Source organism: Falco biarmicus, chromosome 10, assembly GCF_023638135.1.
Source record: "Falco biarmicus isolate bFalBia1 chromosome 10, bFalBia1.pri, whole genome shotgun sequence".
Taxonomy (NCBI): Eukaryota; Metazoa; Chordata; class Aves; order Falconiformes; family Falconidae; genus Falco; species Falco biarmicus.
In genome coordinates, this window is record NC_079297.1 from 35,933,082 (window position 1) to 35,954,597 (window position 21,516).

The 21,516-nt window shown below is 39.7% G+C and overlaps 1 protein-coding gene across 4 annotated transcripts in view; it reads right to left on the minus strand.

Annotated features, from left to right (window-relative positions):
• The window catches only part of MOB2 (MOB kinase activator 2), a 116,425-nt gene that overhangs the window by 85,704 nt on the left and 9,205 nt on the right, over positions 1-21,516 (minus strand). The window contains exon 1 of one of the 4 annotated variants that reach the window (XM_056353797.1): positions 17,124-17,146. The exons of the other annotated variants lie outside the window; for them this stretch is intronic. Coding sequence (XP_056209772.1) covers positions 17,124-17,131 — 8 coding nt within the window. The 5' untranslated portion in view covers positions 17,132-17,146. Of the gene's footprint in view, positions 1-17,123; positions 17,147-21,516 lie in introns of those variants that run through there. 4 annotated transcript variants of the gene reach the window in all.

Sequence of the window (21,516 nt, forward strand, 5' to 3'; positions counted from 1 at the left end):
TTAACACCTTAACCTAATGTCTCACAAGCTGGCCTCAGAATCACCCATCCCCTACTGTAAAGTTCACCAAGGTCCCAGACCCTAATAAAAAAGGTCAGACAGGCAAAGTTAGAAGCTGAAAAAGAAACTAACACTGGAAGTTGAGTAAATAGAAAACATACTCACTAAAGCCACTGTAAAGATACTGTAAAAATACTGTAAACTTATATATTAATCAGATGAACATTATTAACCCTTTAGTAGTCATCACCAAAAAGACAATAAAATACATTTAGTAACATTTCATCAATTGTTTATAAACCCGCAGTGCAGGAGTCAAATACAATTATTAATCAACTAGTCTCATCCAGCACAGCAGTACCTGCAAGCCAAAATCTAGAAATCAGATAAAAGTAGTCTGGACACTTCAGAAAGGAATTTAAGTAACAGTCTTCCCTCTAGCACACCACATATATGCTGAGCTTTTCCGAAAATTAATCCTTTCCCATTTAGTATCTCTCCTTTTCTTGCCTAAAGACCTGTAAGGGGGATATAACACCACTCTGTTAAAGACCCCCCATTACCTCTTTCTTTCTCCCACCTTATGCAGACCTTTTACTCATGTGCCAAGTACTTCGTTTACTGTGGAAGCTTTTCCCAAAGGGGTAAATGCTATTTTAAGGACATAGTCTAGCATCAACACATTTTGTGGGAAAGTATTAGACTTAAGGTAAAATGTAGAGATAAGTAGCATACGCAGTCATTATTACTGCTGTTCGGACTTCCAGGTTAATAACAAATTATCCAGGATGCATGCAGCACAAAGAGGTGTATTAGTTCACATCTCAAGAGACTTATCCAAGTCTAACATAACTTATCAGTTGTGCAACACAGCTGCAATTTAGAGAGCCTCTTTGCATAGCCACAAAAACTAATGCAGGAAGTCCTCCACTTCCTCTCATTCTCACTACACTTCCAGAATGACATCTGCGATAGAAGCAACGGCATCCTTCATGTAAACATGTTATCTTCTTGCTTTGATTGAGGCTGCACAACGTTCCTTTGGAAACATGTCACAGAGACTAAAGCACGACACTCTCCATCTTCCCTGCGTATGCTGGGAAAACGCAATATTCACCTCCAAGGTCGTTATAAGGAATACCATTTATAACTTGCTAAGCTTAAGAAGCTATACAGCTCCGCATAGCTGTCAGTTTAGGGCAGCAGCTTAAAGACAGGGCAGCCACAAAGCAAAGGGTGAGAGAAGAGTCTCCCCTTCATAAAGGTCTCCGTTCTCTCACAGACGTCTCCCTGTCTAATCAGATGCATCTCATACATCAGGTCATATGCATGCTTGACAAGCAGAAAGATGACTTTAAATTAAAGACTTGAAGCGCAATTCATCTATAGGTCAGGAAGAGATGAAGAAATATTTCAGATCCTTAGCATTAGTGGTGGCCTTCCTCTTAAAGAAAGCTCTCAGCCCAACATTACTTCCCTTTCTGAAGGAAACTACTTCTTCAGATACTGGAATCTTTCAAAGAATTACCTTCTCAGGGATGGCAGAAAATGTTTATGAAGATGCAGTAGTTCACAGAAGAGGGAAATTGCCCTTGAAAACCCTCAGTCATATACATTTAAAACACATGTTACACAACAGGCAAATCCATTACAGATTTAAAAGCTGATGGTGAAGATGGAAGGGTTTTTAATGCAAATCAGGGTACAGTTTTCCTAAGATAATAAAACACAAGTGACTTAAGAGTAATTTTAAATAGGGTGTTTTCTGTTATACTCCTCTTGTCAGACAAGCATGTCCCAGACCACTGTGGAAAAATTATTAGTGAAAAATGTGTTCATAGTTATCATGTTACCAGTAAAGCAACAATAAGAAACTCAAAGCCTAAGCAACAACATAGATGGAAATTTAAGCTGAAGCCACAGGACCCAAGAGTGTCACATTTCCTTCCATCCAACTCAGGCCTGGAGATATTCTAGGCAAAAAAAGACCCATCCAGGATGGTAAAGTATGCCTCTGACAAACCTGCTGCATCACTGCATCTTTCAGAGGCTCCCTTGAAAACATGGTGCAAGGAAGAGATTTATCTACCCTGAAAAGTGAAGTACACAAAACACTGTTTAGAGCTTTCAACTGTAAATGCTGCCAGAACTCATTCAGCTTATTGTGATGCCAGATGTATCTTAAATTCCTGGTAGCGTCTCACAGATAACTTAGAAACACAATACAATGGTACCTCTATTGCCAACCCTTGCTTACTTTTTCAAAATGTATAAACAAGCCAAGCTGAATTGAAATTGCTCTGTTTCAAAACCTCATCCTCACTATCAGTCATTTCATGGACTACAACAGTACGGTTATTTCTCATTACCCAGTTAATCAAAACACAAGCATTTTTGACAGCGTGGCTTCGGAAAAGTCAGATTTTTGCTATTTCAGGGAAAAGATTCCATTTATAAAGTATAACTTTCCAGAAACCCAGATAATTACATCTGTACAGGACATTAATTTCAGCTTGTTCTTCAGATGGTTTGCTGTTAATTTCTCCATTTATCTGCAACCCAGGAGTCCCTAGTTTCTTCATTACTGCATACAACACTGCTGCTGCAAATCAGGCTACTACCCGAGCAAAAATTTCCCTGTTACACTGAAGAGTACTAAATGTAACAGAACAGCCACTTTAAAACATATTTTGTATGTTATTTTGCGAGATTCTTTCTAGCAGCTGAAAACTATTCTTCTGACCACTGCTCCTTCTTCGGGCCTACAACAGTACTGCTGCAATGAGAAACGCAGGTTATCAGCCATCGCCAAGGCGTTGTGCTAGCAATCACTGTCGAACCAACAACCACAAAGTTTTTCAAAATCAACAGGCGAGAGCAAAGCTCATATTGATAACTACATCCATACCGACCCATTGAAAATAAACTGAAACTGAAACTTCAGTTTCACTGAAAATAAAATGAAATAAAATGAAATTCAACCCCAGTTTGGAGTTACTGGTGGCATCACTTTCCTAACATTAAAGGTGTGCTGCATTTTCTGCTACCACAGTCTGCATCAATATAAAAGTTGGGGGTGGGAGGGGAACTCATTTGTCCCTCTGCCTATCTAGATTTTTATCACACCTACCAATGTTGCAGCTCTCTTACCAGCTTTAATAAGGTGCAGATTAAATATCTCAAGGATATAACTATCAGTCTTAAAATCAATTTTATCAGCAGATCTCAATGACATAACAGGGAGTTCACCATTTTAAAGATGGGAAGGGAAAAACAAAAAGGAACTGGAGAGACATGTCTGAAGTCACCTAGTATGCTAATGGCCAAATTCAAAACAAAAATGCAGATCTCAGTCCTAAACTAGCACTCTGTAGCCACTGCAAGAAATTGGAAAGCCAGTTATTCACAAGAGCAGCTCCACTTCTAAAAAGAGTATCTTATTCCATGTTCACCATTTCCTAGTAAATTTTCTTAACAAATACTAATAACAATAGGGACAGCAGAAATCTGTTCCTCCCTCCCTCTGGAAACGTAAGGAAACTTACTTGCAAAGAGCAAGCTTAGAAGTATTTTATCATCCTCATCAAATATTCTTCAAGGACTCAGTGAGGGTTGAGATCTAGAAACTTCTCACATTCTCTGTAACAGGTCTATGGTACATCTTGAACATAACCAAATGCAGATTTGCATTTTCTGCCACCTATGTGATACCAGGTTCATACCTGATTCAGGCACCACGACCATGAATTCAGCAACTTCCAGGAACACCGGCATCTGTTAGTTTTTTTTCAGTTAGGCTGAAAAAAGTCATTAAGTACTCTCCACTATTCTACAAAATTACTTGATTACTTTTTCTTATGCAATGTTTCCCCAACAACAGATACACCACAGACTGCTGCAATCCTGCCTAAGTTTTCTACTGTGCAGCTCAGCCGCTACCTGAGCAGTCAGAGCATGAGCTGGCACCGACCGCTTTCCCCATCGTACAATACTAAAGGCAACCGAACGGTTACTGGGGAGGGAGGGCTGAAGGAACAGACATTGCAGGCCGTGGAAAAAAAGCCACCCTTCTCTTTTAGCAGTATTACTCCATGTCTCACCTCCTCACTTTTTTTATCTGATTATCTAGCAGCTTTGGAAAACATTTTGGAGACTATGTTTTGAATATGAACTATTTCTCTTTTTTGTTTCCTATTTTCAGTTATTTAAGAACAGGGTTGAAAGAGGGAACTTGCATTTAAGAACTAAAAAAGCCAAAGCCAAACCCAAACTTTTCATATTTGTTACTTCTTACTTTACACATTTTTTATAACAAAACCCTGATCTGAAATACTGTTGTGAAATAGTTCCTCTTTCATTTATTCACATGGACAAGTTATTTCAAGAACTCAGACCATTAGTTTATCAAGAAAATGAACTGGTAAACTTTATTATGCAAGGCATTATTGAAAACTACCGCATATTTTGGAACACATGTTCTCCCAAACACATGTGGACACTCGTGCACGAACACCTCCCAGCCCTTCCCTGAATGGAGTATCATACATCCTCAACCGACATGCTCTTCTCTTCTAGTAACTGCTGCACTGCATGTTGTTACATTTGTGTTTAGGGATAGTATGTTTCTCTATTTCTTTTACCCTTAAAAGCAAAGTTCAGTTCTGCCTGTGCTGAAAAATTGCCAGCTAACACTTGCTAAACTGTCACATAAAAAGCTCAAAAATTTCTGCTCCTTGAGGATACCCTTGAAGTAATCAGCCAGCCCCACTACCGCTGGTCTTCTGTGCCCTGCTGGATGAAGCTCGCACTGGTGGCACCAGCTCCATCTGCACAGGGGGTATCACCCTGGTCTGAAGCCACCAGGCACACAGCCACCACCTCTCCCAAAGCAGAGAGCTCTGACACTACCTCCTCCTGAAGGGCCTTGGTAGCCTAGGTGCACAGATGCTCCTCCAAGCAACTCAGGCAAGAAAAACTAATTCATCATCAAAAAAATAGCTGAACTCAACAGAACCCAAAAATCATTAGTTAACAGAATTCACAGCACCATAATTATAAACCCTGGTGAAGAACTGGCTAATGAAGAAAGAGCAATTCACAACACAAGGCACAATGTACTTTCAGGTTTCCCTCTTGAGCCTGACCGAGCAGGCAAAGGGATGCTGAGAACAGTGGAAAAAAGCTACATGGCTTGTTAAAACAGGGATTGCTACCCTTTCCAAGTGACTAATGTAATCTCTTTCCTCTAATGGTAATTAGCAGGAAGGTGATATTAGAATAAAAGGCTCCAGGCAGTACATTTCCCTCATAATTATCCAGCATTGATTCGGTTTGGGTAATTGCCTTTGGACATTTTAGAACAACAGACATTATGAAATACACACGGAAGAAAAAAATGAAAAAGACAGATTTTCATCAGACATCCAAGTACACATTTATCTGGCACTACAAGTAATTTGTCCTCTTGTTTGTACCTGAGAGCAATGTTAAACTGAGGAAAAAACACTTCATAGTAAATTATAGACCTAGCACAGTCATACCCAACGTTAGCATGAAACTTGTACGATTAAATTACCTTTATGTAAAAGCAAACTGATCTGTACAACAGTTAGTCTTGTGAAGGTTTGTAAAATGCTACCAGTAAGAATTTAAGAGCTGTAGGTTGAAGTGCAGATATTGAAAAAGCAACAAATCAAATCTTATAAAATACTGCTGCTTTTGGGGCTGGGTTTTTTGTTTTAATTTTCAGTGAAAATAATGCAGTGGTAACTACCATGCACTCACCTGCACCTAAAGATGCCCCAGTGTAACACAAGGTTTTCAGACAGGTCCATGCTGTGATACTCAAACTTGGATTAAACTCTGGTAGGGCAACAAAAGACACTCATCCAAGGTTGCTGGCTGTTTTCATCACAAGGAAATACCTCCAGCTTACAGTTACGTTCTTCCACAGCTGCACAGTCCCCTAGAAGCAATATGTCAGGCCACAGTGCAGTCTTGCAAGCCAAAGAATATTGGCGAGTCTCACCTCTCCCTCTGCACTCTGGCACTGGGGACACGCAGGTGGTAGGTACCGCACACCAGCAGAGGCTGTAGCGTTGGTTGGCCTTAAACTGCCATCAGCCTCCAGCAAGACAATCTGATTGTGCTTTGTTATTCTAATACATGGATTTGCATAGCATTCTTGGAATATTTTGCTGGAAACTGACTACTAGAATTTAGTTTTCTAAACAGCACCGTTCTGCCCGTCATTAAACACTTAGTGGAAGCCATAGCCCAGCTTTTTATACTTCCAGCAGTGGTGAGGAGGCTTCTTACCAAACACCAGGAAGCACTGAACTACGAGCGGCATTTCAGTGTAAAGACTGCCCTATAGAATTAGGTGGAATAAGTTTTCCATGTTCTTCCTAAAATTATTTCATCCCACAAACACTAGCTACTCCTCCAGATTCTAAAACAATATGTGACACTAATCACAGATTTTGCCTACTAAACGGCTACAAAACATCGTTATATCCTTCAATTAAGGACAGAGTGTTCTACTTCCTTAATGGTGTCAGATTTTGCCTGCTAAGTAACTACAAAGCATCATTATTGTATCCTTTAATTAAGGTTATGGCATTTTGCTTCCTTAATGGTGGCTGACCACACAATACGTAAGCTACAGGAAAAGGCACCACTCCTCCCTCCCATGCTACCTGCAGATGTGATTAATGGTAAGAAGCTGCTACTGTCATCAGTGCTACAGATGGCAAAATGCAAGATAAGCTCAGATGAGTGCCTGTCTTACAAGAACCACCACATTTCTTCTGCAGTCAATCTTTATACATAAAATACTAAGACGTCAGTTCACAGTTTGTGAGTGCATGTTCTCAAGAGAACTACAAGGTGTAGTCATTCTTTTTTTTGTCAGGAGTTAGCACTGATCATCACAACTATATATATATATATAGATCGGTCTGGAAGTACAATCAGCTGCCCCAAATGCTCCTGAGCAACAGCACTGGTATTTGCTACATGGGAAGAATGATTTTATCACTTTTGAAAGCAGAAGGCCAGTATTTTGCTAAGAATCAGAAAAGGTGACTACAGAAGAATTACTCTCTTCGGGTGACGCCTGTGCTCTCTTCAGATGGGTATACTGGGACTTTCTTAGTAGCAAGGTGCCCCACAAAGGAAAGATGTTATCCTTAAGATGAAGATCCCACTAATATTTGTCTGATGGAAGAATTCAGCTTCTCCTGAGCAAACAAGGGGAGACCAAAATGGTTGTGTAATTCCTGGAAACACAGAAAAACAGTTTTAATTGATGATGCACTACTTTTTAAAGTTAGCTTCGGTTCCAATTAAATCACAAGTGGCATGGCTGAGAGCATGGTATTTTCTGCTCTGCTGGGGTGGCCAGGGTCCAGGCCATCTGTGTGGAATGCACGGCGGCCATCCCACCCTTCCGCCAGCATGGCCAGCGGTGCCAGCCGCTCCTGCAGCCCGCAGAGGGGACAGGGAGGGATCTTCTTTTGTTTTCCTTATTTGTTTATTTGCTTTACTCTGGCACCAGGCAAAGGGCTCTTCTCTTGCCAAGTTCATTACCATTGTAAAATGTTCCCAATTAGACTGAGTGGGCTACGGTGAGGAGGAAAAAAAAACCATAAAGTTTACAATTAAACTACAGGACTTTATAAGCCTCGATTTTAGGAAGCAGGTGAGAGCTGGATATAGCACATCTCTTTCTCTCAAGTGCTCAAATCCTCACAGATCACCTGTTCAAAATTTCTTCCAAATTTTTCGAGGAAGTTTTTTGTTAAATAAAAAAATCAGCCAAAACCCATCAGCCTCTTCATTTAGTGATCTTCTACAGATGCCTTCCAAACAGCTTCCAAAACTTCAGTTTTACGTTTACATCTGGGACTATTCAGTCATAGCTGATTTTATCATTTATCATTTCCTACAAATGACAATCAGTTTGTTATTAAAACATTAAAAGGCATGCCTGTATCTCTCTGGCCCCCATTAACTCTCTCCCTCATCCCACAGAGTTCTTGTCGACATCTCGCTGAATGCGGCCACAAATTGTTGGTGCAGCATCTCATGGTCTCCTGAAGATGACAAACTAGCCAAGCAGCAATATTCTGCTAGTGGCAAAACCAATTGAGGAAAATCCCATCCTCTGCCTCGGTGGCACCACAGCCTAAATCAACATTTCTGTACGACTGTGCTCTGAGGGAGTGAAAACTGCTACTCAAAAGCATTTTCAAGCCAGCACCCATTATGCTTAAAAGAAAAGATTAAGAACTCTAGCTGTATCACTTGCAAAACTCTGGACACCAAGTTGACTGTCACAGCCATATAGAGTTACCTGCACAGGACACTCATTCACAACACAGAGTTTATGTCTATGTGCAATTCAAACATCGCATGTTTTCCTCTAAAAAGACTGTATTTGCTGACTCATCTCTTATGTCTAACTTACGGTCCCAGAATGTACCTACAATTCTCCCACTTCTCAGATCAGCCAGTGCTACAACCAGCAGAGGAGTCTAAGCTGCAAAAGATAGGAGACCTTCCTCACCAAGAGGAATGCATTCCTGCATAGTAACCAGCAGTTCTCCAAGCACAGCAAAAGACAGTACAGAAGTACACTTGGACATGCAGGAGCAAGGCTGTCCCTTCCAGGATTAAGATAACCAACCAAAATAAGAGTATTTGTTTGAAAAGCATTATTCTCAAGTCCCTTCTGCTCAGTTGGGAGATCAAAGCACTTGCTTCATGTATTAAGAAACTGATTGAAGACCTGACATAGTAATAATTCTATAACAGACTACGAGAATGCTGAAGATCCCACAAAACCTCCATCACTTTCTCCAAATACATGAGGTTCCAACAGCCAAGAAGTAAACTCAGAAATCTTTCATTGCTTTCACTATGGGAAGGTTTCACAGTTACCCTTTAATACAAAGGGAAGCGGTAAGCTGAACAAATGCTTACTGTCAACACTTAACCAGCATAAGCTTAGGAAAAAGCATGAGAGGAAAAGCAGGAGAGTAGGAACAGCATTAAGAGCAAGCACTCGCCCACCATGTTCTGAAGTTAAACAAAAAGGCACAGAAACGAATCAAGCTGCTGCAGGCCCTCTGCCCAGCTCCTACCTGCCACGCAGCTTCTGCCCACAGACACCACACCAGACGTGAACATGTGGAAACCGAACGCTACCCTTTCATGAAACCTTCCCACATTTCTCCCCAGGAAAGGAACAAGAAAAATCGACTGCTGTCTAAATCAGTCTACCTAAAATAAGCCATCCCTTCTCCGACACTCCCTCCCTACCCCGAGGGATTTAAGAAGCATGCACTGCCATGATCTGACAAGAGGTAATCCAATAAACCGGACAGCCTCCCTCTCGCCTGCACAAGGGCACAGCTGCTCCAACTCCTCATCCAGGCCCTGCACCGCCAAATGTCGTCTGCAGCAGTTCAGCCAGATCTTTACTGAAGTAGGAAGTGTCAGGCATTCTTCTAATCAAGGCTGCAATTAGACCTACGTGCTGATAACCAAATCTTGAAGGTTTCTTCTGACAGAAAAAGATCAGCAGAGCTTGGGGTTTTTTCACTGTCCCTTTTCACCTCCTATCTCTGTTACAGTAGCGCGGCTAAAACTTGGTATGCTTCCCAGCAAAACTGTCACCAGCTAATCTCCGCCAGCCACCGGCCCACCCTCCCTGCTGCCCCTCCATCCCAGATGGATCTGTCCACAGGACAGAACCAGCTGCCTCCGATAAACCTGCACGGCTGCATCTCCCAGCACGCCAGAGCCCTCTGAAGTGCTGCATCTGAGCTTCCTCCTGCAGCAAGCGTACTGACACGCTGCCCCTCGCATCCTGCGGGCACAAATATTACTGGGAAAAACGGCACACAAAATTGGAAGTGTTAAGAGTGGCCTGCGTCACAAGAGTCAATGTACTCTGAACAGCAGCTAGGTAACTTCAGGTTGAACAAAATTACAGTCATCTTCAATGAGTCACACACCAAAGTACAACTTGCAAAGAAAGTGAATTAAGAACATCGTAGTATAATTTATTTTAGCTGAGAACTTCATGTAGCTTCATATTAAAGTGTGGTTTTGTTTTTTTAAGTTTACACACTGAATTTTCACATGACAAAACATCTGGCTGGGAGCATGTGGCAACAGACAGTATGTGATGCACATCCTACTTCCTAACTTCTCTTCGGTAGCCCTGACCAACACGAGTTTGCCATCTGTGGCACTAAGAGAGAGGGAGGACATTTATCACTTTTCTTCTATAATCGCATATTCAATAACCAGGATTTCATACATAACAGCTGCATCCAGCAGTGGACAATGTGTTTTATCAAAATCAGTGCTTTACCAGAAGATTACATTGGACTACCCACAAAGGGAATGTGTTCCTGTCCCCAGAATACGCCACATCCCAGTTAGGGAGTGTAATGTCAACAGAAGAAACCAGTTCAACTCAGAGTTGAGCTTTTTTGCTGACAATTTACCATAGAGAGTGACAGAACAAAGAAATTACACAGAATGACTCAGATTTGCATTCACTTTGCTGTAGCACAGCAATTTGAATATAAGAGAGCTAGCCTAATTTTAGCAGAAAAATTGATGTAGAAGCTATTCTCCCAACAATGATAATAAAGTTTAAAAGGCTAAATCTCAGCTAGAACCACATTTATAGAAAGTGTGCTAAAGCATCTGTTAAAACATATCAACCTAATTAGCATTTCCAAAAAAAAAAAAAATGACACATACATATAAACCATCACCACAGACTCTCACGAGATCTGCAGCAATTAAACAGGATACCTGGAAAACCGACACACAGCTCATTTCTGCAATTGCCCCGGCCCCTCTGCTCTTCTGTTTACCAGGGCAGTCAGATTTTGCCATCCCTGACTGATGACACTTTGTCATCAGATATGAAGTTGATTTTCTTCCTCCAAACAGAAGCATATTCTATCATAGTGACATTTCTGGATCCACAGTTGTAGCAAACAAGAGGAACAACTTTCTAATCATTTAAATATTTATTTTTCAGTGACATATTACCTAACTGAAAATTGATAATTTTAGCCTGTTTTACAGAAAAAAAATGTTTCATCTCATCCAGTACATAACTTGTTTCTGTGACACCATACGACTTAACATCACAGTTTCACAAATACATTCAGCCAGCAAGCTGTCACTACCACCATTAGAGTTGATCCTACTCTCCCTCCATCACTCCTCATCTCTCAGTCTTTCCCTTTGTGCCTCTTCCACGTGGAGGTAATTTGTGCAGCAGTACAGTGACTTGGATCAGAAACTGATCCCAGTTAAACCTGCTGAAATGCTGGTTTTTTTCCTTTAGTTTTCACCTGCATCACTAGCAGGAACCAATTCCTAATGAGATCCCTCAAGCACTTGAGCTGGCAAAGAGTGGGGAATAAACAGCTGGAGTAGTGAGAAGAGAGGACTTCCCACGGCAGTCCAGTTGGCCCAAAGTGCTCAGGGAACTACAGCATAAAATACATAGTCTTCATGTGATACCAACGATTTTTGTTATAGGATACTATGGTGCTTTTTATAAAGACCTGTTACTCCTTATAAATATGTATATTTAAAGGTCAGTTCCACAAAAGAAGACTTCAAGGTTGCCTTTACATATTCTTCAGCTATTGCTAAAACCCTCTTCTGGAGAGAAAGTATATGTATTCGGAAATTTAAAAATTAAAATAAAAAAGATGTGGTGCATAGTGAGCAGAACAAGTTACCAAGCAAGAGTTATTTATGCCAAATCAAACAAAATTAGGAAGCTCCACAGCTTCTAATGGAGTCATTATACTCACCTTCTCCAGAAGAGGAGTTTATAAAAACAGAGGAAGGGTCACGGTAGCAGCGATCAGACACAACTAACGAAGCCAGAGGTGGCTGGGGCCTGCTCCCCCAGCCCCGTGGCTGCCGTTATTACAGTACCAACACTTATGCTGGGTGCCACGTTACGCCAACCGGCAAAACAAATACCTGCTTGTTTTGCCTCAAGAGGAAAATTCTCCTCTTCCTCAAAGTGATCCACCCTGTTTCCTCCTTCTGAACACTATAAAAAACACTTGAATGTTTTCACATTTTCAACTCCACCTTGATAATTCCACATTTACCTTCTCCAGTCTCAGCCACAAAGAGTAGCAACACATTTGTTACATCGCTCTTTTTTTGCCCAGCTGCACGGGTACTGGGAGAGGAGAAGCCATGTATAAGACAGATTTTTATTGATGTTGATTTTATGCCATAATTTTATAGTTTTCATACTTCAGTATGCTCATGTTTTGTTCAAAATAAATTCAAATGATACAAAATTATGAGCTAAACCTAGCATTTAGTTTTCCAAATAGTACTTGTACATTCTGCATTTTGATACATATGCTAATACCTACCAATTAGAACCATAACAAAGACTTTGAAGATAGGAATTAGTGAGAGCAACTTTCCAAACCAGACTCATTGGTTAAATGACAAAACAAACATTAGCACCATTTCTCCTGTATAATGATGCAAAGTATTCTAAATAGGAGAAATAGGGGGATAATTCTAATAGGAAAAAATTTAAGAAAATTAAACAAAAGACTACACATTACAAATGTGACATTGCATTTGGTATGTTCAGCCTCAAACATTGTTGAAATAAAAAATTATCTAAATTTTAGCATAGCTCAAAAACAAAGAGATAACCACTGTGTTTAAGTGGTACAGGACAGATTCTAGGTACAGGATTAGAGATGAGTGACAAACACCATGGAAGGGCTGAACCATGAAATGCATACTGCAGGATTATGGTGAAATTCTTGGTATCTGTAGCAAAAAATAGTCTTACTGTTTTAGGACACTTAAAGGACCAGGAAAGCTTCTATGCTGGTATGCTTTTTTACATAGATGAAGGCATATTTTACATTTTTAGCAACACTGTAATTACATTAGGTTAAGAGGTTGTTTTACAGTAGCCTACAAAAGAAGATGCAGTACAATTTCACTGAATGTGAAGATCCTAATCAGTACTTTGTATTAGCAATTTAATACCAGAGACCACTGAGACAGGGTTAGAAGTTAATACCAGTCGTCTTCCTAGAAAAACTCCTTTGATACAATCTAAAAGCTCCTCCTTTTGTAATACTTAATTTCCATCAATCATCTGCTTTTGTATTAAAACCATAAGCACAATCATATGCATATATTTCTAGTGACCATATGTTGAAATCCTCCAAGTATTTCAGCATGGCAGGAATAGGCTGTTACACTATTAGAATTGTCCATTATGTCACCTGTCCGCGAGGGACCAGCACCAGGCCACTCAGAAGTGCTCGGTAATGGAAGGCGGCTTCTTTCCACAGGAGTTAGGGCTCATGGTTAGGGCTAACCCACCCCAACTGCGCAGGCTTGCTTACCTCAGCAATCTGCACTTTTGAAATAAATAAAGCAATAGAAACAGAAAAGTTTAGATTTCTGTTCCAGGCTGCTGCTTTCAATGTTTGTGCGAGTTCATCTGTGGTTACACCATTCCATAATGACAGCATGAATATGCAAACTGTTGCTAGACTACTTTTTTCTTAATATGCACCCTGAGAAAAAAAAAAAAAAAAACACCACCACACACACTGAACCGCAGTTTAGACTACTTAGATATCTGTATCATCACAAAATACTTTAAATGAGCTACAAATCCACCCACTAGTTAAAACAACCTTTCTTGATCTTCAACTGTTAACACAATTTATGAACACATGCACTTCTATCCTTAGCATTCACCAGCTTTTGTCAGCTGCAAGCACGAGATATCCTGCAAGCCACATTCTCAGTGGGAGCGCTAGGCTGAAGGAAATAACACAATTTGAAAACAGGATGCACACAAGAGATTTTTTGCATGCACATTCCCAACTTAAATATTCAAGGAAGATTTGGGCAAGGGGAGAACAGATTCAAGTCCAGAGCTTTACATAACCAGCAAAGCAAACAAACAGCAATAAGAGGACAGAACACCCGATTATGCTCCGCATGCTGCTGTCTCACTGGAAGGCAAAGCCAAGAAGCCCTGCAGGAAACACAGGCTAGCAGCAAACTTATTTCCTATTGCTTCTGTGTTCAAAAACATCCCCAGTATGCATAAATCAAGATGTCATTGGCAGTGAAAACAGAAGCCCAGCTTAACTCCATAGCTACAAGGCTCTGTTAATCCCTCTCTAACATTCTCACCAGGGTCCCTAGGCTTCTTTTGTTCTCATAATATCAAACTATGACAAAGCAGCTATGACAATGACACACACAAAAGAAATTGTATTCACTTGTCAGATAACTGGGTAAAAATATCTCCCTCATAAGTACAGTAACAAAAATTAAAGCAAGCAGAGGCTACGTTGCATATGGACAATTATTCAAATTTTTGAACACGAATGTATTTACTACGGCACCCAAAACACTGAGAAAACTCACAGCTATAGTCTAACATGGATCAACATAACACACCAGCATCATTACTTAAGATAATCAGTCTTCAGAAACATTCCTAGTTCATGCATACCTCAGCTCTGGCTTTTAATATTGCAAGGTGCAGCAAGAAAAATGCTGTCCTCAAACCTACTGGAGTGAGAAATTGGAGCAGTAGAAGGCAGTAATTCTTCCTATAAAAATGGAATCTATTGCTTTGACACAGCCATGCTAGAAATCCAGATAGCTTTTCTTTCCACAAGATGCATCACACTGAAGTCTATAATGGACGTTACAAGCACGCTGCTGCCACAGAGCACCCGAACACTTTTCTTTCCTTTACACTCCCATATGTGAACTATTTTCAAAACTATCCAAAGAATTTATCAGCAACTTCTTCACTGAGCTGTTTTGGTAAAAGTCTCTATACCTTCTAGAAGAAAAAGGACGAAGGTGACTAGCACTTAAAATCTGCACAATTTTTCATAATAAAGGCTCATAAGGGCTGTTACAGCCTCATTTACTCCCTTAGCATATGCTGAGGTCATCCTTTAGAAGATACAGCACTTGATCTTCTCCAAGAGAATTTGGAGAACGTAATACCTGAACAAGTCAAGTTCTACTGTATTTTTAAGGAAATGGAATCTCACTAGGAAGAGCTGAGGTACAAGGCTCAAACATTGGACACTGTCATACTTCAGTTATCTTTTGAACTGCATCAATTAAGCCAATGCAAATTATCGTAAAATCTACATGGACAATAATGTGTACACAATGTTTTTGCAACAATTTGATTTAAAACCTACGAAAGAATGAAGCTAGGGAAGAGCTGTGGGTTTTCAAAAGCCTAAAGTGAAAACAGTTCCAAGGAATACAAAAGGCCATTTCCAGTCACTATACAAAAACCTGATTTATTCTCAGCACGATACCAACAACCCAGAGGTAGCATTCAACCGATGAGCTGTTTGAACTGGCTTGGTTATAGATTACTCTCTTCCCAACACAATCATACTTTCTTCATCTACATACTTCAATACTATTTATGCATCTCCTGATCAAGCTAAGTAAAGCTCCAAAAATAAAGCTAGGATTATTAAGCTAGCATGTTACTAACCATAAAACCTTAAAAATACAAAGTATATTTAGATATTTTCTCCATATCTCTTGTGCATATGCAAAAAAAAACAAACACCCACACAACAAAAACCACCAACATGGAAAGCACTCACCTAATGAGACAAAAAAAGTAATCCTTATTCTTTTTAATCAAGGATCCTCCCCATAAGCATTTTGGGGGCCAGAAAGCCCACTTTAGCCTTTACATAATTTTAAGCACCAATTACATTTAGGGAAAGCACCTGCAATCCATGATCTCTTTGTTTCATATTGCCAGATGCTGAAGTAATTCCTACTGAAGGATTATAATTAGCAAACCGTGCTTACACATTAACATTATATTGGAATTGGTTTGTTTTTTGTTGTTTTTTTTTTTAAAAAGTAACAAAAAATTACCAGACTGAAAACCAACCCTTCAGATCGTGACAAAAGTTTATTAAAACTTCAGAAGCTTCAGCTCACAATAGACAGGAGGAGGATGTAATTTGAAGTATTTAAATTGTTCAGGAAGCAAGATTCAACACCAAGGCCAATGTGCCATCTGGCATCTCCAAAAACACACCCCCAATCCAAGTAGATAATTGTTTTTGAAAAATAGCTATAATAAACCCAAGCAAATACAAGTTAGAAAAACAACAGCAGATCAATAATACAACTCATATATATAACCAAGTGGTCTTGTCTCCAAATTTACATTCTATTCTTGCTGATGTTAAAATAGACTCCATCTTAATTCTTTATTCTTTCTGGGGAAGGAAGAAAAAAAGCTGATGTACTTTCACCTCTAGAAAGCTAGTAATAAAGGAAGAGCACCACCATGATTCAGTATTAACATCCTAAGATACTTTCAGTTCCATGGAATTTAAAACTTTCTCCCCCAAGAACCAATTCTGTCGTTTTCCCTCATTATCATTGCATTATCAATATCACTGAAAGTTACTACAAGGACTAACGTATGTCTAATGACACTCACAGTCCCAAAGGTGACATTTCAACAACAGGGAACAGTAAATACCAGAGAAAAAAAAAAAAAAAAAAGTGACTTAGTCATCCCTAGGAACCAGGCACTGTAATTCAGGGCCTCTAAACAAGAATGAAATATGCTAAGAAGACAACCAACTTCACGAATAACGAATCTGAAAAAGTTGACCTTAGTCCAAAACGTATTAACTTAAAACAAGAAAGAAGAGATATCAAATTCTTAATCTTTCTGCAAGACATACCATGGAGGTGCAAATGCACAAGTAGCACTATCTTAAAAACCAGGAGGAAAAGCATTCTAATAATACTTCAAGTTTTCCAAACTTAAAATCGTATCACCAACTAATACTTCTAGTACTTCTGTAAGAATAAACAGATATGGAAACGAGTGTTACAAAAGTTGTTTTAGACAGGAGTTATATTTTTGTTCCTCTATAACAATCAGATTTTTATGAAGTATTTCAGCATTGAAAGGGGAGGTATTTGCAAACAGAAGATTAAGCTTTATCCTGCTGTTATGTAAGTATGTTCTGGATATCTACCTCCGCATCACAGGACCATGCAGTATGCAAAACAACAGCCTACCAAGCCTAGTATTCCATTTCTGACAATGGCCAACACTGAAGCAATTCAGAAGACTCCATAAATCTCTGGAAATGCAGCTAATTGCCCAACACCATATCCCAAGAGAAATTTCTTCCTGGCTCTGACTGCTTGGCTTTGATGCACAGACCGAAAACAAGTATTATCCTATCTAGCACTCTTGCTAATGTGGTTAATCTTTACCAAACTGTATTATTTATCTTAGTGAATCATACAGTTTAAACCCCAAAGCTCAACTATGGGATGTATACAAAAAATCTTCCTATTTATTAGTATTCCAACCTTCTATCATATGCAAGACCCTAAAATTGTTCTTATTGTGAAAGTATGCTGGCAAGTCAATTGTTTTAAACCCACTTTTGCTTTATTCTCCCCCAATTTTTGAACTGGCTATTGCTTTTCCACAGGATGAAGCAGAGTAAGTATTTACTGAAACGTAGTTAAGCTTAAGTTCTTCTGGATTTGATTTTGTAGCAAGAGCATATTGGAGAACTCATTCTTTCTCTGGAGGTCTGAGACAGTGCCTGCTGTGATACTCACATTGTCATTTTACCACTAAACTCAAAAAAATTGGCACAAAGAAGCAAATCCAAAATGAGATTAAAAAGCAAGTAATAGTTTCATGTTAGTAGCTGGCTGTCACTCTAAAATAATATTTGTTTTAGCAAGCCCGAGTTAATGAGTAGCCCATGGCTATATGATAACCATTGTCTTCCTTGGAGATTAGGCTCGGTGTTGCATAGGTTTATCTCACAATATTTTTACTCCATGTCCTGTAGACTCCACCCACATCACTAGTCTCCAGGGTTCCTAGGGAAACAAGCCACAGGGATAGTTCCTGTAAGCAGCCACATTACTACTTTCAGTGAAAACATGGATCCGATTTGGATTAGTTGTTCCCAAAGCTGTTTGGTCCTGCTTTTTTTTTTTTTTTTTTGCATGTAAAAAGTCCATACACTCAAACGTATACTAGCAAAAGGATAAGGGGACAGTCAATTTCAGTCAGACTCTTTGAGAAACTTCATCTTCGCAACATCCTCTTGTAATGATGTGGTATTTTTCATCCAAAACATACCAAAGCTAGGATGCATTATCCCTCTTACTTTAGCTAATACAAACCTGACCTACTTCATTGTTTGGCCAGCAAAACCAAACAGGTGAAATTAATTCTCCCTCCATCTAGCCAGGAAAACTTTGTGTGCCATTTTTTAAAAGTATAAGACTTAGAATAGTGGATCACAGAATTAACAGCAACTAGGAAAAAGAGCAGAATATCTTCACATTTCACTTTACCAGGAACAAAAAGCCCTGGGTGGATTTTGTTTGCGCGTGCAGCCTGGGTCCCGCATTACAACGGCCTCTGACCTCCTCTAAGCCTCACGTACTTTTTCATAGCTCATTAACAGTTGTCTAATCTTTCTTCTAGAGTACTTGATCAACATAATAAGAGCAGCAAATGTGGAGCAGTTACCAAACTCTAGTTTCAAAGGAAACGGCAGAGGACACAATTTTGCACAAAGCTGCACATTCAGCCCAATCACATTTCCTTTTCTACCACACTATCAAATCAAGCCCTCCAGAAAACAGAGGCACTTTCCCACTCGAGTACTGTGTAGTCCACAAATCTGGTGCCCTCAAGTTTCAATCTCACATCATTCAGAAGACATCAATCTTTCTCCATCTTAGCCCTTGAGACTGATCAGTAGCATCTTTTGGCCTGGCTTGTGACACCAAATTGCATACACTGTTTTTTGGCATAACTAGGACTAGAACCTTTGCCTGTAAAGTTACAGACCCAACCAAACCACATCCATGCTTTATACTAAAAATGTGCTATGTCCACAAGTAGAAGAAAATATTATATACAAACCATGCAACAAGAACTATTGGCCTAGGGATTAAAGGGCAGGCCATAAAGTTTGCAGCCACAGGCAACTGCAAAGTCACACAGTGTGCTGTGTGTGATACAAGGCTAGCATGTTGCAGGCATCTATTTGCAAAATGTGCATGTGTGATGAATCAGGCCACGGCCATTTATCTGGATGAACAATAAATTACTGCTTTAAGTCAGGCATATACTGGAATTCCCCAGATCCAAGTTCTTTGTGCATTTGTTTTGACAGCTACAGTTCAATTACAAACAGTGACTCTGCACAAGATATTATGTGCAGTATTTCATAATAATATTAAGGTCTTAGTAATAATAGAAAATAATTATTATTCCTTTATTATACCCAGACAGGAAATGGCAATGTATATGCTAGCAAAGTTTTATTACATGTGTAAGTACCATCCTTCTTCCTATATTTGCTTCCTATTTGCTCAAATTTTACCTGCTTACTTGAACTGCAATGGCTGTTGTCAACACTAGGGCCCACCAGCCTGCTGACTTCTCTCATGTACTCTTGGGTTTGCTTAACAAACAAAAAAGATGGGTTTTTTTACCGTTGTCACCACAAGGGCACTTTTCTACACAGGAAGTCAAATCAAGTTGCGAGTGGATTTGAATTGTGTACATTAAACCCTTCATGGAAGTTGTCATTCAGAAGTTAAGCAACCTCCATGTTAGCTTAATTTGCGATGCCCACAGAAATATTTAACAGTTTTTTATTTTACATTTTTGGCTCAGTTCAGAAATACTGCAGATAGCTGACACACCCTAAAGATGTAGAACGAATGTGGTGAAATGAGTCTGTCTTTATAATAAAGTTACTTCCTTCAAGAATTTTTTTGCCACCTAGAAAATAAAGAAAAGCCCATGTTTCAGAAGGAAATGTTTAAACACGAGAATTTCATAGATCTGCTAAGCAAGACTATTTCTTATTTACTTCAAAAAAGGACAACATACATTTCTACTGAATAAACAAAACAGCAAGTGATTTTTGTTGTGCAATGTAGTGAATAATATGAATAAAAAAGTTCCATGTGTTTCATGAACTGTAGAAAATATTTCTCCATTATCAAGATGATCAATTTCAAGTATTCCCAACCAGTCAACCTCATAAGTTCATGGTTAAATTTGATTTAAACATAAGCATTGATTCTACTAACCATAATGAGAAAATGCAAGTCTGAACATGTACAAAATTTTGCCCACCTGCGAAGTTACACCACCTACAGCAACAGCTGCCTGCTGACATTTTAGCAGATGACTGGGCACATCCTGCCTGAAAGAAGCCTGGAAAACACTTATAAACACTTTTTAAAAAAAAATTCAAACACCACCCATTTATAGTACTGTGCAAAAACAGGAAGGCCACCCTTTAAAAAGTAAACTAACCACGTCGCCTATCAACTGGCAGCTAAATACCCAGCTGTGCCTTACGAGCGTAACACAGGATGTCCCCTTTCAGAGGAGCTCTCCTAGCATGGCACTTCACCAGCTCAAGCCTCAACAAGCTCCAGTTGACTAGGGCCAGTACTTTCATATTTAGCAGGGTGGGGCAAGAGAGACAACCTCATCGCAGACACTGAGGTTACGAGAATGCAAATCACCAAATTCAGCATTTGGAACAGCACCCACAACTCAAAGTGAAAACCTGTCCTATGCCAGACCACACAGTAAAACTCTACCATCAGCCTAGTAAGAAACATTAATAAATACATCCAAAACCCCCTGAAATTTCAGGTTAGTCTTCAAAAATTGCTCATAACCGACAGCACAACAATAATCAAGTAAGGAAGGGATACAATAAGAACAACTACTGTTAGAAGCCCGTCCAGGAACACTGTGCAGGAGAAACACTACTCCCTTAATGCCTCAAAAAAATCCAGCAGCAGAGGGGCATCCAACAGACCCTCTGCCTTACAAGGTTAAGGCTAGAACGGAACAAAAAATCAGCTGTAGGCATTAGACTGAAGTACCCCCTTTGTTATTTTTTCTGTTCATCTCTTACCAGTTAGACTTCTTTCAAACCTCAAAAATCAGCTAGTTCAAAAAACAGCACTATCTGGCTACAACAAAAAGGAGTCACAGATGAGACCTGTAAACGTGTAAGAACCGCAGGTTAGCACATGCACCCCAGCGAGAAATCACAAATGAACCAAGAAAGGCTGACTCACCTAACGAAAGACATTGGAGGGGATCGGTGTATCTGAAGATTAGGATACCCTAGACCAGAACCAGCAAATACTACCATTTCCAGTATCTCTTTTCCTAGAATTGACTCAGGTGTTAAATAGCAAGACCAGTGGCCACCTGCGCCTTGTTGAACGTAGGCTGGTCAGCTCCTTAAAAAGGTACCAGCCCCCTGCTACATCAGCAGGGGAGATTTATCCAGCTGACGTGGGGCTGTAGTACTAACGTGGTTTTGTTCCAGGCAGCCTATTAAC